Source organism: Bombina bombina, chromosome 2 (genome assembly GCF_027579735.1).
Source record: "Bombina bombina isolate aBomBom1 chromosome 2, aBomBom1.pri, whole genome shotgun sequence".
Lineage (NCBI taxonomy): Eukaryota > Metazoa > Chordata > Amphibia > Anura > Bombinatoridae > Bombina > Bombina bombina.
Window position 1 is genome coordinate 201,571,491 of NC_069500.1, and position 21,318 is coordinate 201,592,808.

Here is a 21,318-nt window from a genome sequence, read left to right on the forward strand (position 1 = left end):
AGCCCGATCGTATAGGATCAGGCGGATTGATGTCTGCAGCCTCAGAGTAGGCGGACCAGTTATGGAGCAGTGGTCAATAGACCGCTGCTTCATAACTGCTGTTTCCGTCGAGCCAGAAGGCTCGCCGGAAACTGCCCCCAAGTTTCTACAAATGTATAGGAAAAGTTAGAATATATGGTTCCAATTTTTTCATAAATTAAGTCATTCTCTTCTGAATATCACCTATAACGCCACCCTGTTCTCTAAATATTTGTACAAGGATAGCTTTCTTTTCTGTTAGAAAAGGGTTTGGTCTTACAGATGTCTTACATATCTTACTTATCATGCCCTATTCAATTTATATTTTTATTGTGCTCTGGTAACAAACATTTTAAGAAATATTTTCAATGCTTGGTTATAGTCAGCATAAAAATGTCAGAGAAGATAATGCAATTGGTCAAGCCGATAACATTCAACATTATTCCAGTTTATCATTGCTATGGAAAAATCCTGTCTCTGTGTTATCCATCAATTTATGCAATACGATTTAAAAAAGTCAATGGCTTTTTGACATCCCAAGTATACACTGATTATAACTGTTAGGCTGATATTCAACTAAATATCTATTGCCTAGCTAATTTTACTACAGTTATGTGGAACAAGTCCAAAGGGCATAACGGATCTAAGCGTGCAAAAACGCCTTGTAGCATAAGCCACTTGAAAGCTGTGCATGGGAACTGAACCTGAATACTAATAACCTCCATCAGATTGTGAAGAGTGATTTAAATTTTATCCTCATGGATTACAATTTGATTTTAAAGGCTCTAATTACGCTGTACCCTTGGGATAAGCTGTCTCAGTGTGTGTGGCAAGGGAAAGAGGAGGGGTGAACATAAATTGGGCGGCAGAGCAAATTTTATTTCATTTCACATTCTCCCATGGGGATTGAAGGCTGTGACACATTTTAAGGGCTAATCAACCTTTTCTTTTCAGGAAACCTCTATAAATTCAGCTACAATGAAAGTGTGATTTCATATGAAGAAGTAACCTGGTACAGTCCCATTTGTAGTGAAAAAATATGTCAATAAACGTTCACTGTTTTTCAATGTTATATTTATTGAGTTTATTGTTCTCGGTTATAATGTTATATAGAAAGAAAGAAAGAAAGAAAGAAAGAAAGAAAGAAAAAAAAAATCATCTCTTGTAGATTAAGAATAAAACATAATATTTGGACATTGCATTTAAAGTTGCTTGTATAAGTTCAGTCAAACATTGGAACTTTATCTTGTGCTCCATGGATCAAGACCGATTTCATCAAAGATCTTCACTATTTATCTGGAAAAAATTGCAACATCTATATGGAGGATTCATGGACTTACTGTCATGTGAATCTACATTTCTTATGCACACATGATACCGTTCCTGCTCTGGACTAATGTATATCACAAGCCAATATACTCTTATATTCTTTATATTAAGTTTATTTCTCTTGCAGTGGTTATGTTATATTACACCTCGTTGAGATGAGTAAGGCTCATATAATTATACTACTGTATGTACTTCTCTTTGTCCTTAAAAAAAATAATTTAAGAAAAATACAGTATGTCAAGAATAAAATTAGAATTTGCAAACATAACGCTAATTATATTTCTTTTTACATTTTTTATATTTCAATGTAAATTGAAATATAAATGTACAGATTATAGTCTCAGAGGTGGCAAGTTGTTTGCAATATCAAAAACCTTTTTGACAAACATCTTAGCAGATCTGGTCCAGTTTCACAACTAAAATAATGACCTTTTAAAGATATATGAAAATGTACTCCTTTAGTAAAAACAAATATCCTAAATCAAAGTAAACAAAAAGAAACAGAGTGTTAAAAACAGCAAACAATGAATTTGTTTTCGTGCAAAGTGAGCTCTTCTCACGCTATGCTGGTAGCTTAAGTTGCATTCTATCCTTCTCTGAGCATGGGAAAAATGGACTGCTGATAACAAGTGGAGCGCAAAAATATTAGTGCCATTGAAAAATATTAGCGCTTGAGCACAACAGATAACTTTCGACTTGTAATATAAGCAATATTTAGCACGGTCGTGATATCCATTGAAAGTATAGGGTGTGCTATACATTCTATGGTAATTCTTCTTTACCATGGATTTGTAATACCAATTTGCATCCTAATCCTAGTGTGGTCCAACAATATAGGTGTTTTAAGTACTAAGATTTACAGCTCATAAATAAGAAAATAAACACATATTAATAAATGTTTCAACAAAGTGTTCAATGTGCAAATGATCTTATAGTACAAAATATTATTAGTGTTTAATTGGAATAAGTGACAGTTTTGTATTACAAATGTAATAATGTTTTGTAACACAGGAGAATAATATAGTTCATCTCAGGCTCTATCTTTTAGTGTGAAAATAGTATATAAATGTGTGATCTAAAGAAGGATACAGGAAACGGTATGTGCCACACTATCCTTGGTGTAATCTGACAGATTCGACAGATGTCCAAAGTATGCCCCTTTTAGCCTAATTGTGATGCTATCAAATTTCCGTACAATGCAATGCAAAATGAAACACATTTCTAGAGTTTTCCTGAATACCTTGCTATGTAAAAAATATTAAGTATTAATTGAATATTATACTGGACTGCATTTGCCTGAACTTATTTAAACAGTAGAGAATGCCCTAACTGAGAATGGGCGAAATAAGGAGCAGTCAATTAAATACGTTACTAATTTAAAAGGACCTTAAACTTCTGACACAAATCATCGTGTAGATCCTATTCTAATTGAAAGGGCAGCTACAGAATGTATTTGCAAGTGCCAGGGGAAATTTGATGCAACATTTTTTAGAAAAATGTTGATAACTGTTTTTGAACTGGAATAGGGCCTACTTGAATGTTCAGCCTTGCAGTGAGCTTAACGGATCTAAGCCAATATCTCTTAACTCCAGCTTTCCCCTCCCAGGGTAGATTGTAAGTATTTTAGGCTGTTTAGTATCTGAATCACGGATTATCTAGAATAAATTTTGCACTATACTACCATTAGCAAAAATGCTTTTAGTAAAAGTTATTAATGCTTTTCAGCGGCATACGCACATATGCTGTGAGTGTCCCGTGCACCAGCATTCAAACACCACACCTTCTCATAGAGCACTGGTTTTTAAACCTGTCCTCAGGCCTCCCCAACAGGCCAGGTTTTCAGGATTACCTTGGATGAGAGCAGGTAAAATAACCGTGTTTACTAATCAGCTGATTATTTCCTGTGCTCCAGTTCATAAATCCTCAAAATGTGGCCTGTTATGGAGGTCTGAGGACAGGTTTGAAAAACAGTGTCATAGAGTAAGCAATGGATTTGCATGACATAAATTAAGTCTTCACTGACTCAATGCACACCATCACAAGCTCTATGAACAGGCATGGTTTTTGAATCCTGATTCTCTAATCACACGTAGCATATTTGCATATGCTACTGAGACAGTAATAACATTTACTAGAAGCATTTTTGCTAATGGATATATATTGAAAAAAAAATTCTATTTAAAACTGAAATGCATTTATGCACATTTAAATTTTGATTTTTATATTCCTTTAAGGAATGAAGTTGTAAAACACTAAGGGGTCACTTTACGCTGTCCGTATTCAGCATTGCACAAGCAGTTCTAGTGAACTGCTCGTGCAATACCACCCCCTGCAGATTGGCCACTAGCAGGGGTGTCAATCAGCCTGATCGTATAGGATCGGGCGGATTGCTGTACGCAGCCTCGGAGGTGGCGTATGAGGGAAGGAGCAGCGGTCTATAGACCGCTGCTTCTTAACTCCTGTTTCTGGCGGGCCTAAAGGTTCGCGCGGAAACAGGATTGACCCCTCTGACTACTGTGTCAACTGCAGATCTCTCCATCTGTAACCTGTTACAGGAGATTGCAAAGGCCACAAAAATATTATGTATTAATATTTCTTCATGTATTGTAATCAGATTTGATGAGTATCAGTTCTTTACTGGTTAATAAAGACAACTTACCCAGCTCTGTTGGTTGACAGCAATATGCACCCACAAGAATAAAAAAAAAGTATTTTAACAGTTAAAGATGTATTTGCTCATATTTAAAATATAATATTTTAGAGGCAACAAACAAAAAATAGCTTTTAATGTCCTTTTAAATAATATTAAAACTATATTTAATGGGCTGTATTTTTTAATGCCGTAAGATGCATATTTGTGATATGCTTCAGTTTGTAAATATGCTTCTGTGAAACGTTACACCCGATCAAGGGATTCATTCTTATACGCCCAGGACTTACTGCAAACATGGCGGCTGCAGGTTCATTAAACAAAATGCCTAAATGATCTAAGCACAAGCTTTATGAGCAATATTTCAGACGTTTCATGTGAACATTCTTGTGTAATATTTAATCTAGCATTTCTTCTTTTAGTTACCTAAATATATCCTTTGATCAGAGACATTTATCATTGGAGCAGACACTTAGCCTTCTGAGTAGCACTTAAAACACAACTGAAATTCATTAATATTTCAAAAGAATTTACATTTTTAAAAGCCTATAAATAATAAACAGGTCTCCATAGGATTGCTGCAAAGCGCTTAGATGCTCTATATTTCAATATATACTGACCCAAATGATTGAATGTCTGCTGCATTTTTACTATATGAACTATAGATGTACACACAAACTATGTACATAGAGCAGAAGATGCAGTGCCCAGCAGTTTATTTTTATTTTTTCAGTAATTCATGTAAAAGTGAGTCTTCCTATCAACGCCAAGTGTATATAAACATTCATATATATGGGTGTGTAAGTTTTGTTTGTAGATATATTCACACCATGCCAAGTTGTGCCTGCCCAGCCCAGTGCCCAATTTACTATGCACCTTAGCTGTGGGTTGCTGCCTGTACTCCCCAGAAGTCCTACTATAGGTTACTATAGAAGGTTACTATAGCTGTAGGCTGTCCTACATGCATGTTAAAAAGGGGCCTCATGATAACCAGGGATCCACTACCAATTTTTATTTTGTTTTATTAAATAACGTTCCAATGTACTTATAGTATCAAATTTGCTTTGTTCTCTTGATATTCTTTGTTTAAGGAGCAGCAATGCATTACTGGGAGCTAACTGAATACATCAGCAAAGCCAATGTATGTGCAGCTGCCAATCAGTAGCTAGCTCCCAATAGTGTTTTGCTGCTCTTGAGCCTACCTATGTATCCTGTACCTAGGTATTCTGTTCAATAAAGGATAGCAAGAGTACAAAGCAAACTAGATAACAGAAGTAAATTGGAAAGTTGTTTAAAATTGGGTGCTCTATTTGATTCATATAATAATACACTTGGGTTCAATTTCCCTTAAAATTCCTATAAGACTCAAATAAGCTTCTTTAGTCATACTTTAATAATGAAAACATTTTTTACATGACAAGTAGATAAAAAAAAAATCAATTCACGTTATTTAATTTTATTTCACCTATAAAATGCACTAATGCAAGTGTATAGAACCCTGGGGTTATCTTTCCTCCCAACCCTTCATCAAACTGGGACTTCTCACTATCATGTTCTCCTCTCTTTATGAGCCTACTTCTCTACAAAGCATGATAAGCCACCAAAACACTTTACCATGAAAAATCTGCCTGAACTATCCAAGCTTTGTCCTCAATCACTGAACTCCAGACGGCACAAGTTGCACCCATTAAGCTTTGAAACTGAATAATTTATCTGCTCAAGGAGAGCAACCTAAAATGATGGCAGGTTTGAGGCCCCGAGGAGCCGTCAAAGGAAGAAATATAAAGTAATCATGGTATGTATGAAGAAAAGGGGCTTAGGATGACATCCAATATCCCAATCAGTTCTGCAATCATTTTCTGTCAGTCTCATGTTTGCTCATTATCTTCTACATTACATTCCTTACAATATAATTAAAAAACCTGACCATAATTATAATCCATCTCCACCTTATCTGTATCTCTGTTTTGATTTCCATATACTTCATCAAATGCCATCCTTTCATTATATTCTCATCTACAAGACATTTCTTGAGCTCCAGATATTGAACTCCCTGCATACTTTGCCATACTCTTCAATGTTGCTGTATCGCAAACGAGGACAAATATTTGGAGGGGGTGTTTTAGATGAAGCAGTTATTTATGGCCTCAATACTTAATTTTGCAGTTAGAAATTAAGCAATGTACCATACATTGCAAAGAACCTGCTACTTCCTTGTATAAAAACCCTCTGCTATCCTTGACAGCTGCCCTTTCCTTTTCATTACCAATATGAAAATCTTGCCACGTGACTGCTTGCACTGGTACTTGCCCCTATTTTTAAAAAAACAGGTAAGCTCAGGCTATTTCCGGAACTGTAGATTTTATAACCTAAACCGAGACAGTACCTTGGTTTCCAGGAAACCTCAGTAATGCTCTCAAGAAACACCTATTTAGACAAGCTTGTCACTAACGACAAAGCCTACAACATAACCTAAAGAGGCTTATATTCTGTTTTCCCTGATTTACCACTAAAATATCATTCCCAACAAACTGTCATTTTTTCCAATCACTACTACCTGATCTCTCATCAGAGAAGGGGCCTTCATTATGTGTATTGGTAAATAACTCATTGTACCACTATAATTTACCACTGAAAGATGCAATAAATAAAGGTCTTACCTATTTTAGTTCTGTTGCACGCTACAGAGCACAGCACATAACCCTGAATGAGTTAACGGAATGTCACAGGTTACCATGGAAACTAATTTAATTGGAACGCTTTATTGCTAACACTTGCCAACATAGTTCAATAAATTACCACTGTTCAAGCAGAGATGAAAATATATGTTTCTAAAGATATATTAGGTCGACAACTGGTTAAAAAAATAATATGCAAATATAGGTACAAGAAAATTCACCCTATACACCAGGAACAAGTATTCATTTTGCTTACAAATTATTACTTTATTACAACAATCAGCACATGATATATCTCTTATACAAGTAATTTAAGAAAAAAATAGTCTGTTCTCATAAGGTGAAAAGCAACAATCTCTAATCATAAAAGATTGAAGATCATATAGATCATTGTGGTTTATCTCACACAATTCTGTTTTAATAGTTTTCATACAGTATGCACTCTAAATTTGAAATCCTTGCAGTAGCAGCAGTGGAAATATGACTAATCAAAGAATCTAAATTTAATTATATCCTTACAGATTAATAGATAAAGGCAAATTGACACAAATTTTTAATGTCAACATCATTTAACACAAAACTCTAATTTAAATACATGTCACAGCTTGTAGATAGCTGCAGATGTGCATGGAAAAAAACTACATCAACAGCTATAAAGAACACGATAGAATATAACAGATCTAACAATTATAGTATTTTAGCAGATGCAAAATTTCATAATAATGAATAGTTTTATAGACTGTTCTTGTTTTATGTATATTAGGGCTGCCAGCTTTATTGAAAAAAGTACCAGCCATGCCAATAAGCATAAATTAGCATAAATAATTATGCGGAATAATTAAAGCTGGGACAGATTTTAAATGACTTCTTAGGGTTTTTATTTCTATTGTTATCCTTTATTATCTTATTTTGATCTAACCTTAAAAATACCTACCACACCTGTAAAATATGGGTTGGAAGACATACTGTACTTAAAGGGACATGAAACCCCCCAAAAATCTTTCATAATTCAGATAGAGCATGCGACCTTAAACAACTTTCTAATTTACTTCTATTGTCATTTTGACTTCGTTCTCTTTACATTTTTTGTTGAAAAGCAGGGGCGTAAACTCAGGAGCCGGTCCATTTCTGGAGCACTATATGGCAGCAGTTTTCCAAGACTGTTATCCATTGGCAAGAGCACTAGATGACAGCACTATTTCCTGCCATGTTATACTCCAGATGCCTACCTAGGTATCTCTTTAAAGGGACACTAAATACAATTTTTTTCTTTCATGATTCAGACAGAGCATGCAATTTTAAGCAATTTTCTGATTTACTCCTATTATAAATTTTTCTTCTTTCTCTTGCTATCTTTATTTGAAAAAGAAGGCATCGAAGCTAAGGAGTCAGACAATTTTTGGTTCAGACCCTGGACAGCACTTGTTTATTGGTGCTGTCCAATCAGCAATGACAACCCAGGTTGTGAACCAAAAATGGGCCGGCTTCTAAACTTACATTCGCTTTTAAAATAAAGATTACAAGAGAATGAATAAAAATGGATAATAGTAGTAAATTAGAAAGTTACTTAAAATTGCATGCTCTATTTGAATCACGAAAGAAAAAATTTGGGTTCAGTGTCCCTTTAACACAGAATATCATGTGAATAAAGCAAATTTGATTATAGAAGTAAACTGGAAAAAATGGTATGCTCTGTCTGAATCACAAAATAAACATTTTGTGTTTTATATCCCTTTAAAAACATTATTAAATCCAGAGGATATTGTCTCAGAAACCTCAAATTACCCTCTGAATTTTCAATAAACATAAATCTATCTATCTATCTATCTATCTATCTATCTATCTATCTATCTATCTATTGGGTACTTATAGAGCGCAAACTAATCACCCGTGAGGGTCTCAAGGCGCTAAAATACATAAAAATGTATTTTAACACAGTCTGTATGAGAATGGATATGAATATGCATATTCACTAAAGAAAGCACCAGCCTACTATAATGCAAGATCAATAACATTTAATTGTGTCCTTCATGCATATTTATAATACATCTGTGTTATTTATTGCATTTTCTCTGTCAAGGGAAGCAAAGTGCTTAGCTCAGAGCCCTTGGATTTTTGCAAATGATCAGCAACTAATAAGTTATTATTTCTAAACCTAATGGTAATTTATAAGCCTTTAGAAAAATGAACATCTGACTTTGCCGGAAGATGATTTGTCCCTGGAACACAGAGGTTTTAACAGGTTCTGCAGATGGCTAAAAAGTAAATAACCATGTGGGCAGTCCTACAGAATAAACATATTTTACAGTGGAGTTTCTTGCACTTGCTTTCCATGGTTTCAGTGATTTCCATTAACTACATACTTTCTGTAAAAGGGACAGTCTAGTTAAAATCAAACTTTCATGATTCAGATAGGGCATGCAATTTTAAACAACGTTACAATTTACGTTTGTCATCAACTTTACTTTGTACTCTTTGTATTCTTTGTTAAAAGCTAAACCTAGGTAGGCTCATAAACAGAGGTAAATCTTTGTAAACAATAACAATTTTCAAGTAGACTGTCCCTTTAACCCTTTAAGGACACAGCTTTCAGTTTACTCAATTGTTTTATGACAGAAAAAATCTGTCATATGTCCTTAAGAGGTTAAACACTTTTCCTTCCCATAAAATGTATACAATAAGCATGATATAGACTAAAATATATGTATAAAACAGATTTCAATACATAATTTCCAGAAATATAAAAGATTAAAACTGTATCTCACCTCTAGCTGCTGGAGAAAATCTAGCTGAGTGACGGGAGACAAAAAGCTTAAGTTCTTGATCCAAGTTGCATTCGATCAGGTTGGTGTCCCATGATCTTATTCCTATAAAAAAAAAGTTATAATTAAGCTTACAATGTATGGAATGCAACACATTCATAAATACTTATTCTCATTCAGATGTAGGTTTTTAGTGGGGAGGTCTTATAAAGGTCTTTCTAATAAAATTGCCTGGTAGGTCTAATTCATTTTAGATACAGCAATAAAGTGCTGCCTGAGGTATCAATAAAAAACTAGGGCCTAGATTTGGAGTTTGGCGGTAGATGGGCTGTTAACGCTACGCGGGCTTTTTTCTGGCCGCACCATAAAATTAACTCTGGTATCGAGAGTCCAAAAAAATGCTGCGTTAGGCTCCAAAAAAGGAGCGTAGATCATTTTTACCGCAAATGCAACTCTCGATACCAGAGTTGCTTACGGACGCGGCCAGCCTCAAAAACGTGCTCGTGCACGATTCTCCCATAGGAAACAATGGGGCTGTTTGAGCTGAAAAAAAACCTAACACCTGCAAAAAAGCAGCGTTCAGCTCCTAACGCAGCCCCATTGTTTCCTATGGGGAAACAGTTTCTAAGTCTGCACCTAACACTCTAACATGTACCCCGAGTCTAAACACCCCTACCCTTTCACTTATTAACCCCTAATCTGCCGCCCCCGCTATCGCTGACCCCTGCATTATATTATTAACCCCTAATCTTCCGCTCCGTAAACCGCCGCAACTTACATTATCCCTATGTACCCCTAATCTGCTGCCCCTAACACCGCCGACCCCTATATTATATTTATTAACCCCTAACCTGCCCCCCACAACGTCGCCGCCAGCTACTTACAATAATTAACCCCTAATCTGCCGACCGCAAAGCGCCGCCACCTACGTTTTCCTTATGTACCCCTAATCTGCTGCCCCTAACACCGCCGACCCCTATATTATATTTATTAACCCCTAATCTGCCCCCCTCAACGTCGCCGACACCTGCCTACACTTATTAACCCCTAATCTGCCGAGCGGACCTGAGCGCTACTATAATAAAGTTATTAACCCCTAATCCGCCTCACTAACCCTATCATAAATAGTATTAACCCCTAATCTGCCCTACCTAACATCGCCGACACCTAACTTCAATTATTAACCCCTAATCTGACGACCGGAGCTCATCGCTACTATAATAAATGGATTAACCCCTAAAGCTAAGTCTAACCCTAACACTAACACCCCCCTAACTTAAATATAATTTACATCTAACGAAATTAATTAACTCTTATTAAATAAATTATTCTTATTTAAAGCTAAATACTTACCTGTAAAATAAATCCTAATATAGCTACAATATAAATTATAATTATATTATAGCTATTTTAGGATTTATATTTATTTTACAGGTAACTTTGTATTTATTTTAACCAGGTACAATAGCTATTAAATAGTTAAGAACTATTTAATAGTTACCTAGTTAAAATAATAACAAAATTACCTGTAAAATAAGTCCTAACCTAAGTTATAATTAAACCTAACACTACCCTATCAATAAATTAATTAAATAAAATACCTACAATTACCTACAATTAACCTAACACTACACTATCAATAAATAAATTAAATACAATTTCTACAAATAACTACAATTACATAAACTAACTAAAGTACAAAAAATAAAAAAGAACTAAGTTACAAAAAATAAAAAAAATATTTACAAACATACGAAAAATATTACAACAATTTTAAACTAATTACACCTACTCTAAGCCCCCTAATAAAATAACAAAGACCCCCAAAATAAAAAAATTCCCTACCCTATTCTAAATTAATAAATTTAAAAGCTCTTTTACCTTACCAGCCCTGAACAGGGCCCTTTGCGGGGCATGCCCCAAGAAAATCAGCTCTTTTGCCTGTAAAAAAAAACATACAATACCCCCCCCCCCAACATTACAACCCACCACCCACATACCCCTAATCTAACCCAAACCCCCCTTAAATAAACCTAACACTAAGCCCCTGAAGATCTTCCTACCTTGCCTTCACCTCAACAGGTATCACCGATCTGTCCTGGCATCCGGTGCTGAAGAGGTCCAGAAGAGGCTCCAAAGTCTTCCTCCTATCCGGCAAGAAGAGGACATCCGGACCGGCAAACATCTTCATCCAAGCGGCATCTTCGATCTTCTTCCATCCGGTGCGGAGCGGGTCCATGTTGAAGCATCCGACGCGGATCCATCCTCTTCTTCCGGCGTCTCCCGACGAATGACGGTTCCTTTAAGGGACGTCATCCAAGATGGCGTCCCTCGAATTCTGATTGGCTGATAGGATTCTATCAGCCAATCGGAATTCGAGGGACGCCATCTTGGATGACGTCCCTTAAAGGAACCGTCATTCGTCGGGAGACGCCGGAAGAGGAGGATGGATCCGCGTCGGATGCTTCAACATGGACCCGCTCCGCACCGGATGGAAGAAGATCGAAGATGCCGCTTGGATGACGATGTTTGCCGGCCCGTATGTCCTCTTCTTGCCGGATAGGAGGAAGACTTTGGAGCCTCTTCTGGACCTCTTCAGCACCGGATGCCAGGACAGATCGGTGATACCTGTTCAGGTGAAGACAAGGTAGGAAGATCTTCAGGGGCTTAGTGTTAGGTTTATTTAAGGGGGGTTTGGGTTAGATTAGGGGTATGTGGGTGGTGGGTTGTAATGTTGGGGGGGTATTGTATGTTTTTTTTTACAGGCAAAAGAGCTGATTTTCTTGGGGCATGCCCCGCAAAGGGCCCTGTTCAGGGCTGGTAAGGTAAAAGAGCTTTTAAATTTATTAATTTAGAATAGGGTAGGGAATTTTTTTATTTTGGGGGTCTTTGTTATTTTTTTTATTTTTTTTTTAAATGATTTTTATTAATTTTCCATATAGATAATACAATAGTACAGAGGGTTTCCACAAAGTATATAAAGTATATCGTACAAAGGTACAACAGGTGTGTATTTTCCAGTCCATTCAGTTAGTATCCTGTGCAATCTCGTTTTGAGACTGGGTGAGCAGAGTTCTTATGTGGACTGTGGAGTAATGGGAGGGAAACCGTATAGTTGGTTTCGGCAAAGAGCATAAATATAACTTGTCAAACTATAACATGAATATAAAGGTAACAACTGGAGACTGGCTTTTGTGACTATAAGGTGGTCAGTCTTCGTCTTGTCTTTGTGGATATGGAGTTTAGTTGGCGTCTTGGTAGTGGTCTGCATGTCTGTTTTACCTTAATGTTAGGTCCTAGTGTTAGTCGGAGGTGTCACAATGTTTTGGGGGGGGGGGGGTTATTGAGCGTTAAGGGTGTGTAGGAGTGTCTCCCAATAAAACTTGACATCGAGGAATAGATCTAGTTGGTTGCGTCTGTAATATCCATACTGTTCTAGTTGTATGGTTTCTGTTACTTTTGATAGCCATTGTTGGCTAGATGGGACAGAGAGGGATTTCCAATTTTGTGCTATTAAGGCTTTCGCACTGTTTAGGCATATTGTCAACAGTGTCGATCGTATCTTGCATGGGATCCCTGGTCTTAAGTTAAACAGCGCTAGTGTGGGGGGTAATGTAAATTCGTTACCTAAGATGTTTTTTAGGTGAAGTTCTATTGACTTCCAATAAGGTGTTATCTTGTTACAATGCCACCATATATGTGCCATTGTTCCTGGTTCCCCGCATCCTCTCCAGCATGATGCTGAAGATGAGGGGTAGATTCTATGTAGTCTATGTGGTGTTAAATACCACCGTGTTAGTATTTTAAAGTTGAGATCTATAAATCTGGTGGAGGTTGATGACTTTCGTGTGTTGTTAAAAATTTTCCTCCAGTCTTTTTCATCTAGCTCTATTTTTAGGTCTTGTTGCCAGTGAGCAGTATAAGGTGGGAGGGGGGTTAGTTCTACATTTTCTAGCATTTTTTTTGCAAGTGATAAAGTGCCTCTGGTGGGAATTGTTGACAGGCAGCATTGTTCAAAGGGAGTGGGCGCCCTTAGTAAGTTCTCCCTAGCTTGATTATTGCATATAAAGTTGTTGAGTTGGGAATATTTTAACCATGAGGAGAAAGCTCCCCCCAGCACATCTGTCAAGCTATTTCTGGGTTTAAGTGATTGTTTATCTAATAGTGTTATTATGGGAACAGAGTCCTGTAATTCCCAAGTAGCTTTAGTGTTCCTTAGGGGTTCATACCCTCCGGAGAGTTCCATGTTCTGTGATATTGGTGTTAGGGGAGAGTGTTGTGAGGATAGTTTTGGATATTTTCGTACTAGGTAGTCCCAGGTATCAAAAATGTGTCTAAAGGTTGGGGAGGTCTGGCAAACAACAGGTCTTAAGGTTTTGGGAATCCAGCACACTGAGCCGGGTTTGGGCGCTTTTAATATTTGAGAGTCTAGGGAAATCCATGCTTTAGCTTTACTTTTGCTATGCCAGTCAAGGATGCGTTGCAGGGTCACTGAGTGGTAATACATTTCTAACTTCGGTACCCCTAGTCCCCCCCCTCTGGTTGGTCTGTGTAATGTGGTCGCGTTTACACGAGGCTTTTGTTTTCCCCAAATGAACATGTTGATGCTCCTTTGGAGCTGTTGGATGTAGTGCTTTGGGAGGGATATGGGTATGGTTTGAAAAATATAAATTATTCTTGGGAGAATCGTCATTTTTATGGCCTGTATTCTCCCCCACCAAGATAGGGGTTTGTCACTCCAAGTTTTTAGGGTGTGTTGGGTAGCGGTTAGTAAAGTTTTGTAGTTGGCGTCAAATAGTTGTGAGATTTTTGGGGTCAGCTGGACCCCCAAGTATTTTAGTTGGGAGTTCTTTACTTTATATGGGCATATATTCTTAATGTGTTGTAGTTCTCTTTGGGGAAGGGAGATGTTTAGGATCTCTGATTTCTGTTTATTGATTAAGAAATTGGATAGGTGGCTGAAGGTGTCAAATTCCTCCATTAGGGCTGTTAATGAGCTTGTGGGGGAAGTCAATGTGATGAGAATGTCATCGGCGAACATTGAGATTTTGTATTGATTTGGGCCAATATGTACTCCCTTTATGTTTGGGTTAGCTCGAATATGAGCCGCTAAAGCTTCCATGGTAAGCACAAATAGGAGTGGGGAGAGTGGGCAGCCCTGTCTTGTTCCATTTGCAATTTTGAATGGGTGGGATAGTACTCCGTTTACCTTGACTTTTGCTGAAGGAGCTGAATATAGTTGGAAGATTTTACCTATTATTCCATCTCCAAATCCATAACTGTGAAGTGCACTTCGAAGGAAAGGCCGGGCCACCCTATCGAAGGCCTTCTCTGCGTCTGTGGCTACTGTGATCATAGGGATTTTATGAGTGTTGGCAAAGTCTATAAGTTGGGTAGTTCTAATAGTGTTGTCTCTTGTTTCTCTGAATGGGATGAACCCAGCCTGGTCTAAGTGGATTAAGTCAGGTAGGACCGAGTTGATTCTTAGTGCTAGAATTTTTGCATAAATTTTTATATCGCTGTTTAACAATGAGATTGGTCGGTAGCTGCTGGGCTCTGTTATCGGTTTGCCCTCTTTGTGTATGACGGTGATATGTGCTTCGAGTAGTTGTGGGGATATGGGGGAATCATCTTCTAGGGAGTTAAATAAATTTGTTAAGTGGGGGGTTAGTATTTGCTTAAAATGTTTATAATAGGCGTTCGTCAGTCCATCTGGGCCAGGGCTCTTATGAGTAGGTAGGCTATTGATAGCTTTAGCTACTTCCTGCTCCGAGAAGGGGTCATCTAGGGCTGATCTAAGTGGTTCGTCTAATTTAGGTAGATTTGCTTCTTCTAGGTATTTATCTATAAGGGTCTTCTTATGGATGCTATCATCTGTGGGGATGTTGTAGAGAAGACTATAATATCTGCTAAAAGTGTCTGCTATGCCTTTGCAGTCATATGTTTCTTTGTTTGTACTGTCTTGAATTTTATTTATATAGTTGGCGTAGCTTTTCCGTTTCAGTGCTTTGGCTAGTATGGGCCCTGCTCTGTTACTCTCAACAAAATAGAGTTTCTTTAGGTAGTAAGCTTTTCTATGTACTTCAGTCGCTAGTAAGTTATTCAGGTTGTGTCTTATCTTAGTAAGAGTAGTAAGGGTGTCATTCGATTCGGGGTTGTGCATGTGATTAGGTTCTGCCACTTTAAGTTGGTCCAGTAATTGTTTGTATTCTGAGTTGTATTTTTTTTTGAGAATGGCTTTCTGTTTAATAAGTTCTCCCCTAACTACCGCTTTATGTGCTTCCCAGATCGTTATTGGGTGGGATTGAGGGGGTTTGTTGAAGTGAAAGAATTCAGTAAGTGTTTTGTCTATTTTCTTTTTGGTTTGAGGCTGTAGAAGTAGAGTATCGTCTAACCTCCAATTAAAATCTGTGATGGGCTTGTCAGGCCAGTCAAGGGTCAGTGATACTGACGAGTGGTCCGACCATGGGGTTGGGATGATGTCTGAATCCCTAGTAAGTGTCAGCCCTAATTGGTCAATGCAAATGTAATCTAGTCTGGAGTAAGATTTCTTGGGGTTCGAGTAGAAGGTGTAGGTTTTCTGTGTCGGGTGGTGGACTCTCCAGACGTCTAGAAGAGATAGGGATTTCAGGCTTTGTGTGACTGTTTTGATAGTGTTTATGGTCTGGGAGCTTTTGGTCATTGAACAGTCTAGTCTGGGGTTGAGTGCTATATTAAAGTCTCCTGCTATAATGGTAGTTCCTTTTGCTAGTTCTAATATTTTCCCTGTGACTTTTTTGAAGAATTTCGCTTGGCCGGTGTTGGGTGCATATATGTTCTCTAGCGTAATTGGTTTGTTGAAAAGGTCTCCAACCAATATCAAGTATCTGCCTTCTGGGTCAGTGTGAGTGGTAACATTGTGGAGATGCATGGATTTATGAAATAGGATTCCCACACCGTTTATCTTTTTCTGTGTGTGCGAACAAAAGTATCCGGTTGGGAAGTTTTTAGAATGGAACTTCGGTTCCTCTTTGTGTCTAAAATGTGTTTCTTGCAAGAAGATAATTTCATTTTTAGATTTAGAAAACCAATTGAGAGCTAAAGATCTTTTTGTGGGAGAGTTTAGGCCCTTTGTGTTTTGTGTCATGATCTTGATTTGTGGTGCGCTCATTAGAGTATGTGTTTGGGTTTTAGCTGTCTTCTGAGCTGTTTAGTGGTAAAGGGGTGTATGTGCTGTGATACACTCAATGGGTTCTGGTCGTCAGTAAGTGTCACTTGCCAAGCCAACTCAGACATAGCAGTTATTAGAATCAAATTTCCAGTTCCAGTATAACAAACATTAATAAACTTCATAACATATAACTTATATACAACAATTGCATATGTACATATACAATACCAGGTGTTTAAGGGTATACTACCCTGTTCACAACATTTTATGAACATGAGAGTATAGATCACTTCCTATATTGTTAAACAAGGTGTTTCAATTATTTTTAATGGCTTCGAATTTCTAAACAACATTAAAGTTAGGTGTACTCACTCACTTGCTTTACCTGCAGACATTCTGAGTCAAGTTCTTATACCTGTATCTGAGGAAAGTCTTGGAGTTGGTATATCTGCAAGGCAAGCAATTATTAAGAGTAATACAAGTTACCACAGGCAACAGTGGCTATGCATGTTCATGTAGGATCAGTTTCTGTGTTGAATTGGCTGCTGGATGGTTGTGTCCTTTTCCTGTTTATTCTGTTCCATGTCGGCCTTTGGGGTTTCGGCATGCTGGAAGAGGTTGTTGGTTTCTCAGGTGCTGGTCTACCCAGAAGCTGTGGTAAGGGTTGTGGGATATTCAGTTTGCTACAGAACTCTTCTAGGTCGTCAGGTGATTTGTATATTGCTATGTTCGTACCTTGCAGAACTTTGATGCAAAAAGGAAAGCCCCATCTGTAGGGAATCTTCAGGTTTTGTAGATGTAGGGTTAGGTATCTGGCTTCTCGCCTTCTGTTAAGGGTGATGCTACTTAGAGCTGCGTAGATTTGAATATTATCCCCTTCGTATGTGATCTGGCGTAGTTTCCTGGAGGCTTCCATGATTTTCTCTTTGTCTGTGAATGCCTGCATTTTTAAGACAATGTCTCTAGGAGGTTTGTTATCTTGCGGCTTCGGTCTCAGTGCCCTGTGGGCTCTTTCTATGGGCATGTCTGGCAATTCTTCATCTCTTAACAGAAATTTGAAAAGTCCTTGCAGATGTTGTGTAATTTGGTTGGGCACAATTTTCTCTGTTACACCTCTCACTCTGATATTATTGCGACGGCCTCGGTTGTCCAGATCTTCCAATTGCATTTGCATTTGTTGAATTAGAGTGTCATGGGATTCAAAAGATCTGTTTTGAATGTCAGTATTATTGTAAATTTGGTCAATGTCCTCCTCGAGGTGTACAACTCTTTCTCCCAACTCTGATAGTTCTTTTTTGACCTCTCTGAGGCCATCTTTTATCATTTTGCCCACTTGTGAGATTAAAGTTGCAAAGTCTGCCTTAGTAGGGAGATTGTCAATGTCCGCTCTTGTAAGGGGTTCTTCTGATAGGGTGCCTTGAGCGTTAGGTCTAGTAGCTGGTGGCATGTCATCTGAATCTTGTGATGTGGGAGATTCTGGATCCGGTGTTTCCAGCACTTTGAAAAAGTTAAGTTTAGTTGTTGCAGCTGACTGGGTTTTCGCTGGCTTGTCTGACTTAGATATCCTTTTGGATGTCATTTTTATATGTTGTTCAGGGGATGGGTGGTTTTCTCTAGGAGTAGCTCAGCGTGTTGTCTGGTGTCTGAATGTTGTGCTGCGTGCGGTGATGCAGCGTTATAGGCCCAGGCCTGCTCGCGTGTGATAATGGCGGTGCTCCGCTATAGCAAGGTGTCTAGTGCCCTACGGGCTGCGGTATACTGGGCGAGTGTGCTTCTCCTCAATAAGTGCACATTTTGTAAAGTTGCATTGCCAGGGATGGAGGGAGCAGTGGCGTAAGATTAGGCGTTGTCTAAAGTTTCTTCCCACGTGGCAATATGTTAGGCTTGAGCAGGGTGCTAATGTGCCTTTGTTCTGTAAGGCGATGTCATGGCCTTTAGGATCTAATGTGTTTCTATGAGGGGTGTTATGCCATTGTGTTTAGGCTTGTGTTGAAGTTTTCATACCTTCGGCTTTTTCCTTCGCCGGTGTCGTCATATTTTTACCGCATCTGTGCAGGCTTGTGGCGTGTCGCAGAGCTAGGCCGAAGTTGATGTGCTGTCCTCTTACTCTTACTGCGTTGCGCAGCTTTCCGTTAAGTTAGCTCACTCAGGGTATGATCATTGTGCTCCGGGTGAGTTCCGGTGTAGATATCTGTTACTGGAATTCGGCTAACACCTTTGTAATGGGAAAGATGTTGCTTGGAAGCGTCCGGTATCACGGAGCTCTAGCTTTTTGCAGCCATACTGTGCGATGGCTGGCTCCGCCCCCCCGGGTCTTTGTTATTTTATTAGGGGGCTTAGAGTAGGTGTAATTAGTTTAAAATTGTTGTAATATTTTTCTTATGTTTGTAAATATTTTTTTATTTTTTGTACTTTAGTTAGTTTGTTTATGTTATTGTAGTTATTTGTAGAAATTGTATTTAATTTATTTATTCATAGTGTAGTGTTAGGTTTTATTGTAGGTAATTGTAGGTATTTTATTTAATTAATTTATTGATAGGGTAGTGTTAGGTTTAATTATAACTTAGGTTAGGACTTATTTTACAGGTCATTTTGTTATTATTTTAACTAGGTAACTATTAAATAGTTCTTAACTATTTAATAGCTATTGTACCTGGTTAAAATAATTACAAAGTTGCCTGTAAAATAAATATTAATCCTAAAATAACTACAATGTAATTATAATTTATATTGTAGCTATATTAGGATTTATTTTACAGGTAAGTATTTAGCTTTAAATAGGAATAATTTATTTAATAAGAGTTAATTTATTTCGTTAGATTTAAATTATATTTAACTTAGGGGGGTGTTAGTATTAGGGTTAGACTTAGCTTTAGGGGTTAATACATTTATTAGAATAGCAGCGAGATTCGGTCGTCAGATTAGGGGTTAATAATTGAAGTTAGGTGTCGGCAATGTTAGGGAGGGCAGATTAGGGGTTAATACTATTTATGATAGGGTTAGTGAGGCGGATTAGGGGTTAATAACTTTATTATAGTAGCGCTCAGGTCCGCTCGGCAGATTAGGGGTTAATAAGTGTAGGCAGGTGTCGGCGACGTTGAGGGGGGCAGATTAGGGGTTAATAAATATAATATAGGGGTCGGCGGTGTTAGGGGCAGCAGATTAGGGGTACATAAGGATAACGTAGGTGGCGGCGCTTTGCGGTCGGCAGATTAGGGGTTAATTATTGTAAGTAGCTGGCGGCGACGTTGTGGGGGGCAGGTTAGGGGTTAATAAATATAATACAGGGGTCGGCGGGGTTAGGGGCAGCAGATTAGGGGTACATAAGTATAACGTAGGTGGCGGTCGGCAGATTAGGGGTTAAAAAAATTTAATCGAGTTGCGGCGATGTGGGGGGACCTCAGTTTAGGGGTACATAGGTAGTTTATGGGTGTTAGTGTACTTTAGGGTACAGTAGTTAAGAGCTTTATGAACCGGCGTTAGCCCATAAAGCTCTTAACTCCTGCTTTTTTCCTGCGGCTGGAGTTTTGTCGTTAGAGCTCTAACGCTCACTTCAGAAACGACTCTAAATACCGGAGTTAGGAAGATCCCATTGAAAAGATAGGATACGCAATTGACGTAAGGGGATCTGCGGTATGGAAAAGTCGCGGCTGAAAAGTGAGCGTTAGACCCTATTTTGAGTGACTCCAAATACCGGCGGTAGCCTAAAACCAGCGTTAGGAGCCTCTAACGCTGGTTTTCACGGCTACCGCCAAACTCTAAATCTAGGCCTAAGACACTACACCAAGGCTATCATTATATACTAGACTGTGGTCTCTACGCAACAATTTTGGTAATAGTGCATCTGGTCAGTGTCCTAAGAGCTGTTCTGTTCAGTAGTGCCCACTAAGGACTTCTAGATAACTTGTTAGTTTACAATCAAATTAAATTGCATTTAGTAAGGATTTTCTGTCATTGACCTGGTTAAAGTATTATATTAAGTTGATGTTGTAAAAAACAACAACTTTTTTTAAACAAATACAAATAAATTAATAATCTGCATTATGCATAAGTCAGGGGTTGACCGACACTCATAAAACTCTATATAGTAGCTGACTACATATTTTAAAGTCAAGGAATAATTGATATATAATTTGTCAAACTCTTGTATAAGCATTCACCCCCTTGTTAAATCCCAATTAAATATGCTGTAGGCCACCCAAGTGTCAGATGATTTGTTGAACACAAGTGATCTGGAAGCAACTAGTATCGCATAGTCTTAAATTTAATACACCTGTTTCTGTAAGACCCCAGAGTATGCTAGATAACTTTGTACAATCCCATTAATTACAGCCACAGTTAAAACCTGAAAAACAATGGAATAAATATTGTGGCACAGTCATATATATCAAAACAAAGAATCAGAGAAACCACCAAGTGGCCAGTGGTAACTGAAGGAGTTCCTTGACCAGCATGGGAGAAAATGTCCAAATATCAGCTACAATGTGGGTGATCTTCAAAGCTGGGGTACTGTTACAAAACTATCTACCAGGGTCACTGTATTGAATACAGTAACCCTGGTGAATAGTTCTGTAACAGTACCCCAGCTTTGAAGATCACCCACATAGTAGCTGATATTCTGTCATTCTTTCCTTCCTAGACTATTTTCTAACACAAGCTTTTACTAGAGGGTTCCAGCACACTGTATTCTGCCTTAAAGGGACACTAAACCCAAAATGTTTCTTTCATGAT

The 21,318-nt window shown here is 38.0% G+C and overlaps 1 protein-coding gene across 1 annotated transcript in view; it reads right to left on the reverse strand.

The window, feature by feature from the left end:
- The window catches only part of MAP1B (microtubule associated protein 1B), a 153,167-nt gene that overhangs the window by 107,005 nt on the left and 24,844 nt on the right, over window positions 1-21,318 (reverse strand). The window contains exon 2 of the mRNA XM_053701440.1: window positions 9,441-9,542. Within this exon, the coding sequence (XP_053557415.1) occupies window positions 9,441-9,542 (102 nt within the window). The remainder of the gene's footprint in view (window positions 1-9,440; window positions 9,543-21,318) is intronic.